This window comes from Somniosus microcephalus, chromosome 3 (genome assembly GCF_052327205.1).
Source record: "Somniosus microcephalus isolate GS21.2 chromosome 3, FLI_Smic_1.0, whole genome shotgun sequence".
NCBI classification, from domain to species: domain Eukaryota; kingdom Metazoa; phylum Chordata; class Chondrichthyes; order Squaliformes; family Somniosidae; genus Somniosus; species Somniosus microcephalus.
Genome location: NC_140989.1, coordinates 116,648,215 through 116,662,058, shown reverse-complemented (window position 1 = coordinate 116,662,058; position 13,844 = coordinate 116,648,215). Strand labels below are relative to the sequence as shown.

The 13,844-nt window shown below is 48.6% G+C and overlaps 1 protein-coding gene across 1 annotated transcript in view; it reads right to left on the bottom strand.

Annotated features, from left to right (window-relative positions):
* LOC147121280 (polyphosphatidylinositol phosphatase SYNJ2-like) overlaps positions 1-13,844 on the bottom strand; it is a 263,000-nt gene that overhangs the window by 54,527 nt on the left and 194,629 nt on the right. The window contains exon 16 of the mRNA XM_085981525.1: positions 8,904-9,062. Coding sequence (XP_085837651.1) covers positions 8,904-9,062 — 159 coding nt within the window. The remainder of the gene's footprint in view (positions 1-8,903; positions 9,063-13,844) is intronic.

Below are 13,844 nucleotides of genomic sequence, written 5' to 3'. Positions count from 1 at the left end.
TATGTTACCAGGTTGGCCTCACAGCGGCAGCGGCGGGAAACGTGAGCGGCGAGGCTTTAAAAGGCCCCCAGAGACCAGGTAGGCCTCACAGCGTCAGCGGCGGGAAACGCGAGCGGCGAGGCTATAAAAGGCCCCAGAGACTCAGGTAGGCCTCACAGCGTCAGCGGCAGCGGCGGGAAACGCGAGCGGTGAGGCTATAAAAGGCCCCAGAGACCAGGTAAGCCTCACAGCGTCAGCGGCAGTGGCGGGAAACGTGAGGGGCGAGGCTTTAAAAGGCCCCAGAGGCTCAGGTAGGCCTCAGAGCGTACTAATCTCCAATCTCGGAGAGGGAGAGAAGTAAAAAGTAATCGAAGTGTGACGTCACCAGAAAGCAGGTAAGTGATTGGTTGGTGAGTATTTCTTTCTTTTTAAACTCTAACTGGTTTATAGTTTCTAGGGTCTCTGTGGTGTAGCAGGGACTGTTGGTAAACCAGGGCCCTAAAATATATCATTTATCTGTAGTGTAATTGGTGGGATTGATTTGATTCAATTTAATTTCAATTAATTAAAGGGTAAGCCATGGCAGGACAGCCCGGTGCCGTGGTATGCTCCTCCTGCGCTATGTGGGAACTCAGGGACACTTCCTGTGTCCCTGACAACTACGTGTGCAGGAAGTGTGTCCAGCTGCAGCTACTGGCAGACCGCATTGCGGTGCTGGAGCAGCGATTGGATACATACTGGACCATTCGCGATGAGCACGTTTAATCAGTTGGTCACACCGCAGATAAAGGTGGCACAGGCAGAAAGGGAACGGGTGACCAACAGGCAGAGTACTAGGCACAGGCAGGTAGTGCAGGGATCCCCTGTGGCCATCACCCTCTCAAACAGATATACCGTTTTGGATACTGATGGGGGAAATGGCTTACCAGGGGAAGGCAGCTGCAGCCAACTTCCTGGCACCAGGGGTGGCTCTGCTGCACAGGACAGGAGGAAAAAAGAGGGTGAGAGCTATAGTAATAGGGGATTCTATTGTAAGGGGAATAGATAGGCGTTTCTGCGGCCGCAAACGAGACTCCAGGATGGTGTGTTGCCTCCCTGGTGCAAGGGTCAAGGATGTCTCGGAGCGGCTGCAGGGCATTCTGGAGGGGGAGGGTGAACAGCCAGTTGTCGTGGTGCATAATAGGTAAAAAACGGGATGAGGTCCTAAAAGCGGAATATAGGGAGTTAGGAGGTAAATTAAAAAACAGGACCTCAAAGGTAGTAATCTCAGGATTGCTACCAGTGCTACGTGCTAGTCAGACTAGAAATAGAAGGATATTTCAGATGAATACGTGACTAGAGGAATGGTGCCAGGGGGAGGGATTCAAATTCCTGGGACACTGGAACCGGTTCTGAGGGAGGTGGGACCAGTTCAAACCGGACGGTTTGCACCTGGGCAGGGCCGGGACCGATGTCCTAGGGGGAGTGTTTGCTAGTGCTCTGGGGGAGGGTTTAAACTAAAATGGCAGGGGGTTGGGAACCTGAGCGGGGAAACAGAGGACAGGGAAACAAGGATAAAAGCAAAAGACAGGAAGGAGAAAAACTAAAAAGTGACAGGCAGAGAAATCAAGGGTTTAAATCAAAGATGGCCACAGTAAATAATAATTCTAAAAGATCTAAGAGTGTTAAAAAAACAAGCCTGAAGGCTTTGTGTCTTAATGCGAGGAGCATTTGTAATAAGGTGGATGAATTGGCTGCACAAATAGAGGTAAACGAATATGATATGATTGGGATTACGGAAACATGGCTCCAGGGTGGCCAAGGCTGGGAACTCAACATCCAGGGGTATTCAATATTCAGGAAAGATAGGCAGAAAGGAAAAGGAGGTGGGGTAGCATTGCTGGTTAAAGAGGGGATTAACACAATTGAAAGGAAGGGTATTAGCTCTGATGATGTGGAATCTGTATGGGTAGAACTGAGAAATACCAAGGGGCAGAAAACGTTAGTGGGAGTGGTATATAGACCTCCAAACAGTAATACGGAGGTCGGGGATGGCATTAAACGGGAAATTAGAGAAGCGTGCAATAAGGGCACAGCAGTTATCATGGGTGACTTTAATCTACATATAGATTGGGCTAACCAAATTAGTAACAATACTGTGGAGGAGGAATTCCTGGAGTGTATACGGGATGGTTTCCTGGACCAATATGTCGAGGAACCAACTGGAGATCAGGCCATCTTAGACTGGGTATTATGTAATGAGAAAGGAGTAATTAGCAATCTTGTTGTGCAAGGCCCCTTGGGTCGGAGCGATCATAATATGATAGAATTCTTCATTAAGATGGAGAGTGAAATAGTTGACTCAGAGACTAGGGTCCTGAATTTAAATAAAGGAGACTACGATGGTATGAGGTGCGAGTTGGGTAGGATTGATTGGGGAATGTCACTCAAAGGGTTGATGGTGGATGGGCAATGGCAAACATTCAAAGATCGCATGGATGAACTAAAGAATTTGTTCATCACTCTTTGGCATAGAAATAAAACAAAAAAGGTGACTCAACTGTGGCTAACAAGGGAAATTAAGGGTAGCATAAGCTCCAAGGAGAGGACATATAAATTAGCCAGAAAAAGCAGTAAACCTGAGGATTGGGAGCAGTTTAGGATCCAACAAAGGAGGACAAAGGAATTAATTAAGAGGGGGAAAATAGAGTATGAGAGTAAGCTTGCTGGGAACATAAAAACTGACTGTAAAAGCTTTTATAGATATGTGAAGAGAAAACGATTGGTGAAGTCAAGCGTAGGTCCCTTGCAGTCAGAATCAGGGGAATTTATAATGGGGAACAAAGAAATGGAAGACCAATTAAATACATACTTTGGTCCTGTTTTCATAAAAGAGGACACAAATAACCTCCCAAAGATGTCGGGGAACATAGGGTCTAATGAAAGGGAGGAACTGATAGAAATCAGTATTTGTAGGGAAATGGTGTTAGGGAAATTGATGGGATTGAGGGCCGATAAATCCCCAGGGCCTGATAATCTACATCCTAGGGTACTTAAGGAAGTGGCCCTAGAAACAGTAGATGCATTGCTGGTCATCTTCCAAAATTTGATAGACTCTGGAACAGTACCCATGGATTGGAGGGTTTCGAATGTTACCCCACTGTTCAAAAAGGGTGGTAGAGAGAAAACGGGGAATTACAGACCGGTAAGCCTGACATCGGTAGTGGGGAAAATGCTAGAGTCCATTATAAAGGATGTAATAGCAGAGCATTTGGAAAAAAGTGACCGGATTGGACAAAGTCAACATGGCTTGACAAAAGGTAAATCGTGCTGACTAATCTACTGGAATTTTTTGAGGATGTAACTGGTAAAATAGATAAGGGAGAACCAGTGGATGTGGTGTATTTGGATTTTCAAAAGGCTTTCGATAAGGTCCCGCGCATAAGAGATTAGCGTGTAAAATTAAGGCACATGGGATTGGGGGCAAAGTATTGACTTGGATAGAGAACTGGTTGGCAGACAGAAAGCAAAGAGTTGGAATAAACGGCTCTTTTTCCGAGTGGCAGGCAGTGACTAGCGGGGTACCGCAGGGATCGGTCCTTGGACCCTAGCTATTCACAATATATATTAATGATCTGGACGAGGGAACTAGATGTAATATCTCCAAGTTTGCAGACGACACAAAGCTGAGTGGGCGTGTGTGCTGTGAAGAGGATGCCAAGAAACTCCAGGATGATTTGGACAGGTTGGGTGATTGGGCAGAAGCATGGCAGATGCAATATAACGTGGATAAATGCGAGGTTATCCACTTTGGTGTCAAAAACAGGAAGGCAGATTATTATCTAAATGGCAATAGATTGGGAGAAGGGGAAGTGCAACGAGACCTGGGCGTCCTTGTGCACCAGTCGCTGAAAGTAAGCATGCAGGTGCAGCAGGCGGTTAAGGCGGCAAATGGTATGTTGGCCTTCGTAGCAAGAGGGTTTGAGTACAGGAACAAGGATGTCTTGCTGCAGTTGTACAGGGCCTTAATGAGGCCACATCTTGAGTATTGTGTGCAGGTTTGGTCGCCTTATCTGAGGAAGGATGTTCTTGCCATGGAAGGAGTGCAGCGAAGATTCACCAGACTGATACCTGGGATGGCAGGAATGACGTATGAGGAGAGATTGGGTCGATTGGGCTTGTACTCGCTGGAGTTTAGAAGAATGAGAGGGGATCTCATCGAAACTTATAAAATTCTAACAGGACTAGACAGACTAGATGCTGGAAGGATGTTCCCGATGGTCGGGGAGTCCAGAACCAGGGGTCACAGTCTAAGGATAAGGGGTAAGCCATTTAGGACAGAGATGAGGAGGAATTTCTTCACCCAGAGTGGTGAACCTGTGGAATTCTCTGCCAAAGAAGGCAGTAGAGGCTAATTCATTAAATATATTCAAGAAGGAGTTGGATATATTTCTTAAGGCTAAAAAGGGATCAAGGGATACGGAGAGAAGGCAGGAACAGGGTACTGAATTTGGATGATCAGCCATGATCTCATTGATCAGCACGGTGGCATAGTGGTTAGCACTGTTGCCTCACAGCACCAGAGACCCGGGTTCGAATCCGGCCTCGGGCGACTGTCTGTGTGGAGTTTGCACATTCTCCCTGTGTTTGCGTGGGTTTTCTCCGGGTGCTCCGGTTTCCTCCCACAGTCCAAAGATGTGCGGGTTAGGTTGATTGGCTATGATAAATTGACCCTTAGTGTTAGGGGGATTAAATACGTGGGGTTACAGGGATAGGGTGGGATATGTGTTGGTGTAGGGGTTACGGGGATCGGGTGGGATATGTGTCGGTGCAGGCTCGATGGGCCGAAATGGCCTCTATCTGCACTGTGGGGTTTCTGTGATTCTGTGAATGGCGGAGCAGGCTCGAGGGGCTGAATGGCTTACTCCTGCTCCTATCTTCTATGTTTCTATGTTACTGGACTAGTAATCCAGAGGCCTAGAATTTAAAAAAAAGCTAAAATCAGTAATGTCGACCATGGAACTACCAGAAAGGTGTAAAAACCCATCTGGTTCACTAATGTCCTTAGGGAAGGAAATCCTTATCTGGTCTGGCCTATATCCATTATTAAGGAAGTGGTATCAAGTCACTTAAAAAATCATAACATGATTAGCCAGAGTCAACAGGGTTTTATGAAAGGGAAATTGTGTTTGACATATTTATTAGAGTTTTTTGAGGATGTAACTAGCAGGGTAGATAAAGGGGAACCAGTGGATGTAGTATATTTGGATTTCCAAAAGGCATTCTATAAGGTGCCACATAAAAGGTTATTACACAAGATTAGGGCTCATGGGGTTGGGGGTAATATAGTAGCATGGATAGAGGATTGGTTAACGGACAGAAAACAGAGAGTAGGGATAAACGGATCTTTTTCAGGTTGGTAGGCTATAACTAGTGGGCTGCCGCAAGGATCAGTGTTGGTGCCTCAGCTATTTACAATCTATATTAATGACCTAGATGAAGGGACCGAGTATAATGTATCCAAGTTTGCTGATGATACAAAGCTATGTGGGACAGTAAGCTGTGAGGAGAACACAAAGTCTGCAAAGGGATATAGATAGACTAAGTGAGTAGGCAGTAAGGTGGCAGATGGAGTATAATGTAAGGAAATGTGAGGTTATTCACTTTGGTAGGAAAAATAGAAAAACAAAATATTTTTTAAATGTTGAGAAAATTTCAAATGTTGTGTTCAGAAAGATTTGGGTGTCCTCGTGCAAGAAACACAGAAAGCTAGCATGCAGGTACAGCAAGCAATAAGGAAGGCAAATGGCATGTTGGCCTTTATTGGAAGGGGTTGGAGTATAAGAGTAAAGAAGTCTTGCTACAATTGTACAGGGCCTTGGCGAGACCACACCTGGAGTACTGTGCAGTTTTGGTCTCCTTATCTGAGGAAGGATATACTTGCCATGGAGGCTGTGCAACGGAGGTTCACTAGATTGATTCCTGGGATGAGAGGCTGTCCTATGATGAGAGATTGTGTAGAATGGGCCTATACTCTCTGGAGTTTAGAAGAATGAGAGGTGATCTCATTGAAACTTACAAGATTCTGAAGGGGATTGACAGGGTAGATGCCGAGAGGTTGTTTACCCTGGCTGGAGTGTCTAGAACTAGGGGGCATAGTCTCAGGATAAGGGGTAGGCCATTTAAGACTGAGATGAGGGGGAATTTCTTCACTCAGAGAGTTGTGAATCATTGGAATTCTCTGCCCCAGAGGGTTGTGAATGCTGAGTCTTTGAGTATATTCAAGGCCAAGATAGATAGATTTTTGGACTCTGGGGAATCAAGGGATATGGAGATCGGGCGGGAATGTGGAGTTGAGGTCGATGATCAGCCATGATCTTATTGAATGACGGAGCAGGCTTGAGGGGCTGTATGGCCTTCTCGTGCTCTTATTTCTTATGTTCTTATATGTAACTCCAGACCCATAGCAATGTGGTCGACTCTTAAATGCCCTCTGAAATGGCCTCACAAGCCAATCAGTAGTAACAAACCGCTACAAAAAACAATAAGAAGAATAAAACCAGACGGACCACCCGGCATCGAACATGACAAAGGCACACCCAGTTGGGTACTGGCTAGAGGCGGCAATGGGTGAGAAGTGCGAGCGCTTTCAATGGAGTTCCCACTTCCATGTCCCCTTTTGCCATCAACCCTCTCCTGGGCCAGCGCCACATCATTTCTATCACTCTGTTGGAGAGCAGCTTGGTGAAGATCAGTGACATGTTATAAAGCCATAGGTAAGGTATCTATTACCTTGTTTAAGGCGGCAGACATCTCCTGCACGGCCATGATGATGGCCTGCTTGGACTCATTCGAGAGCCGTGCTTAAAGCTCCATGGAGGCGGCCAATCTCTCCATGGCAGACATTCTCACAATTACCTGTGACACCAATTCACTACTGTTGGAGTTGGACTCCTCCATCCTCTCCGCTATTGTGAAGAGTGTGCGTGACACGTCTGTCAGTACATCACAACATTTCTGCTGTGTCTCTACCATTCTCCTTCTCAACGATGGCCTCTGGGTTCAGCATCTGTGTCCAACTGAGCAGAGCTTGGAGAGCACTGTGGACTCCCCACAGCTGTCCCTGCCACCAGTGTCTGCTCGTGCTCATTGGTGAATTGTGAATCACCAGGTGAAACCCTAACGAACTCTCTAACTGGAGCCACCGAAGTGAGAGTATCTGCACTGGTGCATGGCTGTACGTCCTGTGATGGTGCACCCTCAGAAGGAATGAGGTCCTCTGAGGAATTGTCCTCATGCATGTTCACAGACTCTTACTCTACACGTGAAGATTTTCATACTTCAGTCATTAATGAAATGCAGTCAGCATATGTGTGTCAGAGATATTTGTAATTCTGTCACCAACTATCTGCGAGTTCCCTGTCTCTCTATCTCCAATTGATAGGGACGGAGATGTGCCACTTATCTCCACGACCTCCTCCTCTGCATCTGTGAGCTGCATAATTTGTGGTGGGCCACCTCCAATCCTCTCCCTTGCGTTTGCACTCTCTTCTCCTACAAGGGGCGAAAGAACAGACTATCAGACAAATGCATCACATTACATAAGGATTGGGGTGAGTGGCAGTGGCGGATGGATAACTGGGGAGATGAGGAAGTGCATTGGAAGTGGAGGATGGGTGCTGTTGAATTTTAAGTGGGTGTGAGCAGTGATGTAATGGAGCATGCTTGGCAAGACAGAGTGGTGGGGAGTGGTTGTACACCACATGATGTAGGTGAATCAGAAACTGTACTCACTTTTTCTGACCTGGTTAGGTCATTAAACTGCTTCCTGCACTGCATCCAAGAACAGGGCACAATGCTCCTGCTGCTCACCTCCTCAGCCACCTCCAACCACGCCTTCTTGGTTACAGCAGCAGGTTTCTTCCTCCCATTGCTCCTGACTACGCCCAGCAGTAATTCAAGGGAAGCATAATTGAATTTGGGTGCTGTCCTTGCTCTTTGTGAATTCATGTTAAATACCTCCTGGCTCCTCCAAATTCCATTTCTGCATTGGTCCTGTAAATAATCGGCTTGAGATCGCGTCACGTGGGTGCACATCATTGCGCAGCTTGGAGACGTGAAACCCGGAAGGAAAAATGTAATCAGTCAATCAAGTTGAAATTGGAAAATCTGATCTGCAAAGTTTTCTTCCGGTTCTGGCGCATGCCACTCCCCCCTCTCCCCAAACCCTGAACACCCTTTGCATTTATATCAGGGCCATTGTTCACAACAGTGGCAGTAAGTAACAAAAAAATACCAGCAGTAATACAAGACCTGAACTCAAGCAGCTAAACACTCACTAAAAACAAGAGTCACATACACTGCAAAGAACACTTGGTAGTGTGCTCAAGCCTGCAACATAAGATTCGGGTGTTGGGGCAGATTTTCTTGTGTGCATAATTGGCTTCCACCACCCTTTCAGGCAGTGCATTCCAGATCATAGCTACTTCACTGTGTAAATTTTTTTTTACTCATCTCGCCTCTGGTTCTTTCGCGAATCACCTTAAATCTGTGTTTACTAAATTACCATTAAATCTGTGTTTACTAAATTACCATTAAATCTGTGTTTACTAAATTACCATTATAAATCAATGGAGAATAATATATCCCATTGTTGATAAATCATTTAAGCCTTGTTCTCATAGTTGTGTCATCATACAGACTTCTGCAGTGTGTTACATTCTTGTAAATAAAACTGCTAGCTGTCCTTTTATTCTTCATTTCAGGTACAAATCCTGACACATTCCTCACTAGAACATCTTATTGCTTTTATTTTCGTTCAGAAATGCTTTCATAGGTTCATCCAATATCCTCTGATAAACTGTGACTGTTAAAATAAGATAAAAAGCACTGCATTATGCAAACAAATCAATTTATATTTCCTTCTAATTGTTCTTTGCACTCACTTTGCTATCAGTCTTCTGATGCTGCAGCTGGTCATAGGCCTGAAGAGTTTTCCAGTCCTGTCTCTTAATGTGATGGAGGACCTCCTCATGTGGAAGATCAATGCGAAAGTTTGAATCTCCACACCAAAATACATAGTCGTGGGAGAAAACATTCCTTCCCTGTCGCAAGAAAGCAAAATAAAATATTATGCCATCAAATTGAAGGAATTGTATAGATATTTTTAAATAGATTACTAGAGTAATAGGATGGTTCTGAAGTGAAAGGAATGGAGATGCAGAGAATTAACATATTTCCAGCAAAGGACAGATTTAACAGCCACTAACCAGCAACATTTATAAACTTCTCCTTTCTGGCATATTTTCACAGTAAGTCCCATTAGTACAAGTTCTATCAGAGTTCCTGTCTTTAGAATCATAGAATGAGACAGCAAATAAGGAGGCCATTAGGCCCATCATGCCTCTGCCAACTCTTTGAAAGAATTATCAATTTGTCACATTCCCCTGCTCTTTCCACTTCGCCCTGTATTTTTTTCTCCTTCAAGTGTTTATCCAATTCCCTTTTGAACGTTACTATTGAATCTGCTTCCACCACCCTTTCAGGCAGTGCATTCCAAATCACAGCTACTCACTGTGTAAATTTTTTTTTTACTCATCTCGCCTCTGGTTCTTTTGCCAATCACCTTAAATCTGTGTCCTCTAGTTACCGACCCTCCTGCCCGTGGAAACAGTTTCTCCTTATTTACTCTATCAAAACCCTTCATGATTTTGAACACCTCTATTAAATCTCCGCTGTGATTGCTGACACAGTGTCTGGGGAGGAGCCTGAACACTGTCCTGCCCCGCCACCGGAGCCACCCGGTATCGCGGCAGCACATGCACGTAGCCGGAGCCTGCGGCCTGAAGCGCATTTCCTCCCTGTTGCCAGCCGCTTTCTATCAGCTTGCTGCTTGCCTGTAGAAGGTCAGGAGATCGGAGGGGCGGAGAGAGGACATGAGCTCGGAGAGAGGAAGAGGAGCTCGGAGGGGGTAGAGGATATGGCATTGGAGTGGGAAGAGGAAAGAGATGGGGTGGGGAAAGGACATGAGCTTGAAGGGGCAGAGGGCAGGAGATCAGGGGAAAGAGGACAGAGGATCTGAGGGGGGGGTGAAGAGGACAGGAGCTCGGGGGGGGGGAAAGGAGCTCGGATGGGGAGAGGACAGGAGATCAGAGGGTGAAGAGGAAAGGAGATGGGGGTGGGGAGAGGACATGAGCTCAGAGGGGCAGAGGACAGGAGATCGGGGGGGAGGGAAGAGGACAGGGGATCTGAGGGGGCAGAAGACAAGAGATGGCGAGGGAGGGAGAGGAAAGCAGCTCAGAGAGGGGAGAGGAGCTCGGGGGGCAGGGGATAGAGAAGATCGGGAGGTCGAGAGGAGAGATCGGGAGGGGGGGAGTACAGGGTCGGGGGGGAGGGAGATCAGGAGCTTGCGTGGGGGGGGGGGAAGGAAGAGAAGGTCAGGAACTGGGGTGGAGGGAGCAGAGAGAACAGTTGGGCAGGCGGGGGTGGGGGTGGTGAAGAACATGATCCAGGTCTAAAGGTGCGGATGGTGGGGGGGGGGGGGGGCGGGGGAGGGATGAGAGAGAGAACGTGATCCATCTGGGAAGACGGATCACGATTTGCCCCCTCTGTTAGACCTGGATCCCGTTCTCCCCCCCTCTTTACACCATGTTATCCCTCTCCTCCCCCTCTTGGCCTGGATCACGGTCTTGACCATGAACGGCAGTGTGTTGATTTCCCAGAAAGCCGTGTGTGGCAAGTGGCATCACTGGACTGGACAAAATCCAGAGGTCATGACAATGTCACTATTCACTTCGTAATGTTAAACATGACCCCCACCCCCAAACTTTCTACCCAATAAAGCTGTTAACAATCTGTGATTCATACACAATGCCCCATCAGTCACCGCAGCTCTCACCCTAAGGCCCCGATTTTCCTGGCGCCGTCAGGCGGGTTTTCAGGCGTGCAGGGGGTGAAAAATCGCAGATATAGGGGGTCGCAACCCCCCGCCCGCCCAACTTTCGCTCCGGTGTTTCAGCGCGACCCGAATCAGTCCCACCCGCAGCAGGTGGGACTGTCATCGGGAGCCTAATCAGCAATAATTGGCATCTGTAATCCAATTTTAAGGGGCCCTTGCAATTTTCAGCCTTTCCCCACATAAACCACGCCTGGTAGGAACACCGCTGATGAAACCTGGTGTGAACAATGTTGGCTTGCTTACTTTTAGCTGGTCAATCAGGAATGAAGGGATTTAATCAGACAGCATTTGTAGGCTGCAGGACCTTGTTGCTCCAGGCTTGGGGCAACTTGTTGAAGGCTTAGGCACAGCTGTGGAAGGTTGGAGCCTCACACACTTCTCCAGTGTGAGCCCCTGGAAAGCCCCTCTCACCACCCTCACTCAGCGCTTCCTCAACGGAGGCATCTGCCAGAAGCATGGGAGGTCTTTTGTTCCTTCCCTTCTTGGCATTAGAGGATCTCCAACAGCAGAGGAGGCTGGAGCAGATCCAGCAATAACAGCAGCACCAGCAACAGCAGCACCAGCAGGAGTGACAGGCTGCAGCTCAGCCACCTGAGGCAGCACAGGCCAGAAGGAGCCAGCGCATGGAAGGTCGTCGGCGCAGGAGATAACCCCCAAACAGGGTCTACAGACACAGGGTCAGCTACCTCAACATGACTGAGCAGCAGTGCCAAAGGCGGCTCCGACTTTCGCGAGAGGTAGTGACTGACATCTGCGCAATGCTACAGCAAGACCTGGAGCCCAGAGCACCAGGTCGACACTCCTTACCAGTGGCCATCAAAGTCACCACCACACTCAACTTTTATGCCTCAGGCTCCTTCCAGGGATCAGCAGCAGACATCAGCGGCATCTCCCAGGCTGCCGCACACACTTGCATCAAACAGGTCACTGATGCCCTCTTTGCCCTCGCGCACAATCACATCCATTTCACCCGGGATCGCGCAAGTGTGAGGGCGCGAGCGCTTGGATTAGCTCAGCTGGCAGACTTTCCAGGGTGCAGGGCGTCATTGACTGCACACGTGGCCCTTAGGGCACCCCATCGCAACCCAGGAGTTTTTGTCAACCGCAAGGGCTTCCACTCCCTTAACGTTCAGCTGGTGTGTGACCACAAGGTGGTGATTTTGCATGTTTGTGCCAAGTACCCTGGCAGCTGCCATGACTCCCTCATACTGCGCCAGTCTACTGTGCCTCCGCTATTCAGGCCGCCAAATGAACTTCAGGGATGGCTACTTGGAGACAAGGGATATCCCCTGCGGTCTTGGCTAATGATGCCGTTGAGGAGACCAGCCAACGAAGCTGAGGAGCGCTACAACTCCAGCCACATTGCCACCAGATGCATTATCAAGCAAGCCATCGGATTGCTAAAGATGCGCTTCAGATGCCTCGATAGATCAGGTGGAGCCCTACAGTACTCAGCAGCCAGGGTCTCCAACATCGTCGTGGTACGCTGTGTGCTTCACAACATGGCACAGCGTCGTGGCTTGCCGATTCCGCAGGACCAAGAGGCTCCTCACAGAGCCGCCTCGGATAAGGATGATGCGGAGGAGGAGGACGGAAACGAGCATCCTGCAGAGGCCCGTCAACCAGCGGCACCAGTGCGCGAGAACATTGCTGGGCAGAATGCAAGGAACGCACTCATCCTGGCCAGATTTGCGTAGCCTGGTACATCAAACACTGTAGCCTCGCTGCTTCTTAACTGACCATGGACAGTGGCCTATGCCTGTGCATTTCTACCTATTTGACCAGCTTGCTGACATCTGCAAGTAATCCTAATGCCTCAATGTGAAATCCCCATTCGCCAAATGACAGACGCCACAACTGCAGCAGTTGCCACCAGATTTTTTATGTACAAGAAACTGATGGCATTAAAACGATATACAAGCCTTTTCACCCAAGTGACTACCTTTGTGATTAGTGGTGCTTTATTTTTCTCTTACGCGTGCTCCTACGTAATGGTACCCCTGTGGCTTCAGCAGATTTGGAGGCCCCTTGCTCACTTTCCTGCTGCTCCTGTCTCGACACCTTTGGCGGGCGTCCTCTGGGATGGCAAGCCTGAGAGCTCGCCAGCAGTCTGCTGCTCCTGTGGCTGTGCAGGGGTTGAGACTCCTATCTCACTGGGGTGTGGACTCCGGCGGGGCTCTGAAGTGGCATGGAAGTGTGAGCACATGGAGAGGAGCCCCCACTTCCTTGAGGTGTGCCACCAACCTCCCTCTCATGGGTCAGCTCCCCCTCCGCGCCTGCAAGTGGCTGGAGAGCACCTTGCTGCACATCAGTGGGGCCAGGGGGACCCGTCTCTGCACTGGAAGTCCTGCTCAGAGGGACTTCCATGAAGGTCTGGTTTCGGTGCTCAATAGATGCCCATCACTCCTCAAGAGATGCCATTCTATTCTGAGCACTCACCATGTTTTCGATACCCTGGCGACTAAGCTCCTCCATGGCCGTAGCCCTCCTCTCCTTGGCGGTAGCCAGCCATACCATGGAGGTAGCCATCCTTTCCGTGGTGATGCTTTCATGCGCCAATGACTCAAATAAGGCTCTGCTTATGCTCGCCATGGACTCCTCCATTCGCGCCACACTCGCAGCGACCCTGAAGACAAAACCTGCCAGAGACTCCTGCATCTGTGCATGGAGATCCATCACCTCCTCCCTTCCGGATGGACCCAGAGGCATAGGGTCGACATGCAGCTGAGTTGAGCTGGCAGAGGCCTGCGCCCTCCGACGAGGACTCTCCACTGCTGTCCCTGTCTCCACAATCTGCTGATGCTCACTTGTGAGCTGTGAAACACCAGGTGACAACAGTACTCTATGTCCCGAAAGCCCCCCTGAGTGTCTGCGCTGGTGCTGGGTGCGCTTATTTCTGCTGACGCTGCGCCCTCAGAGGCTGGAGCTT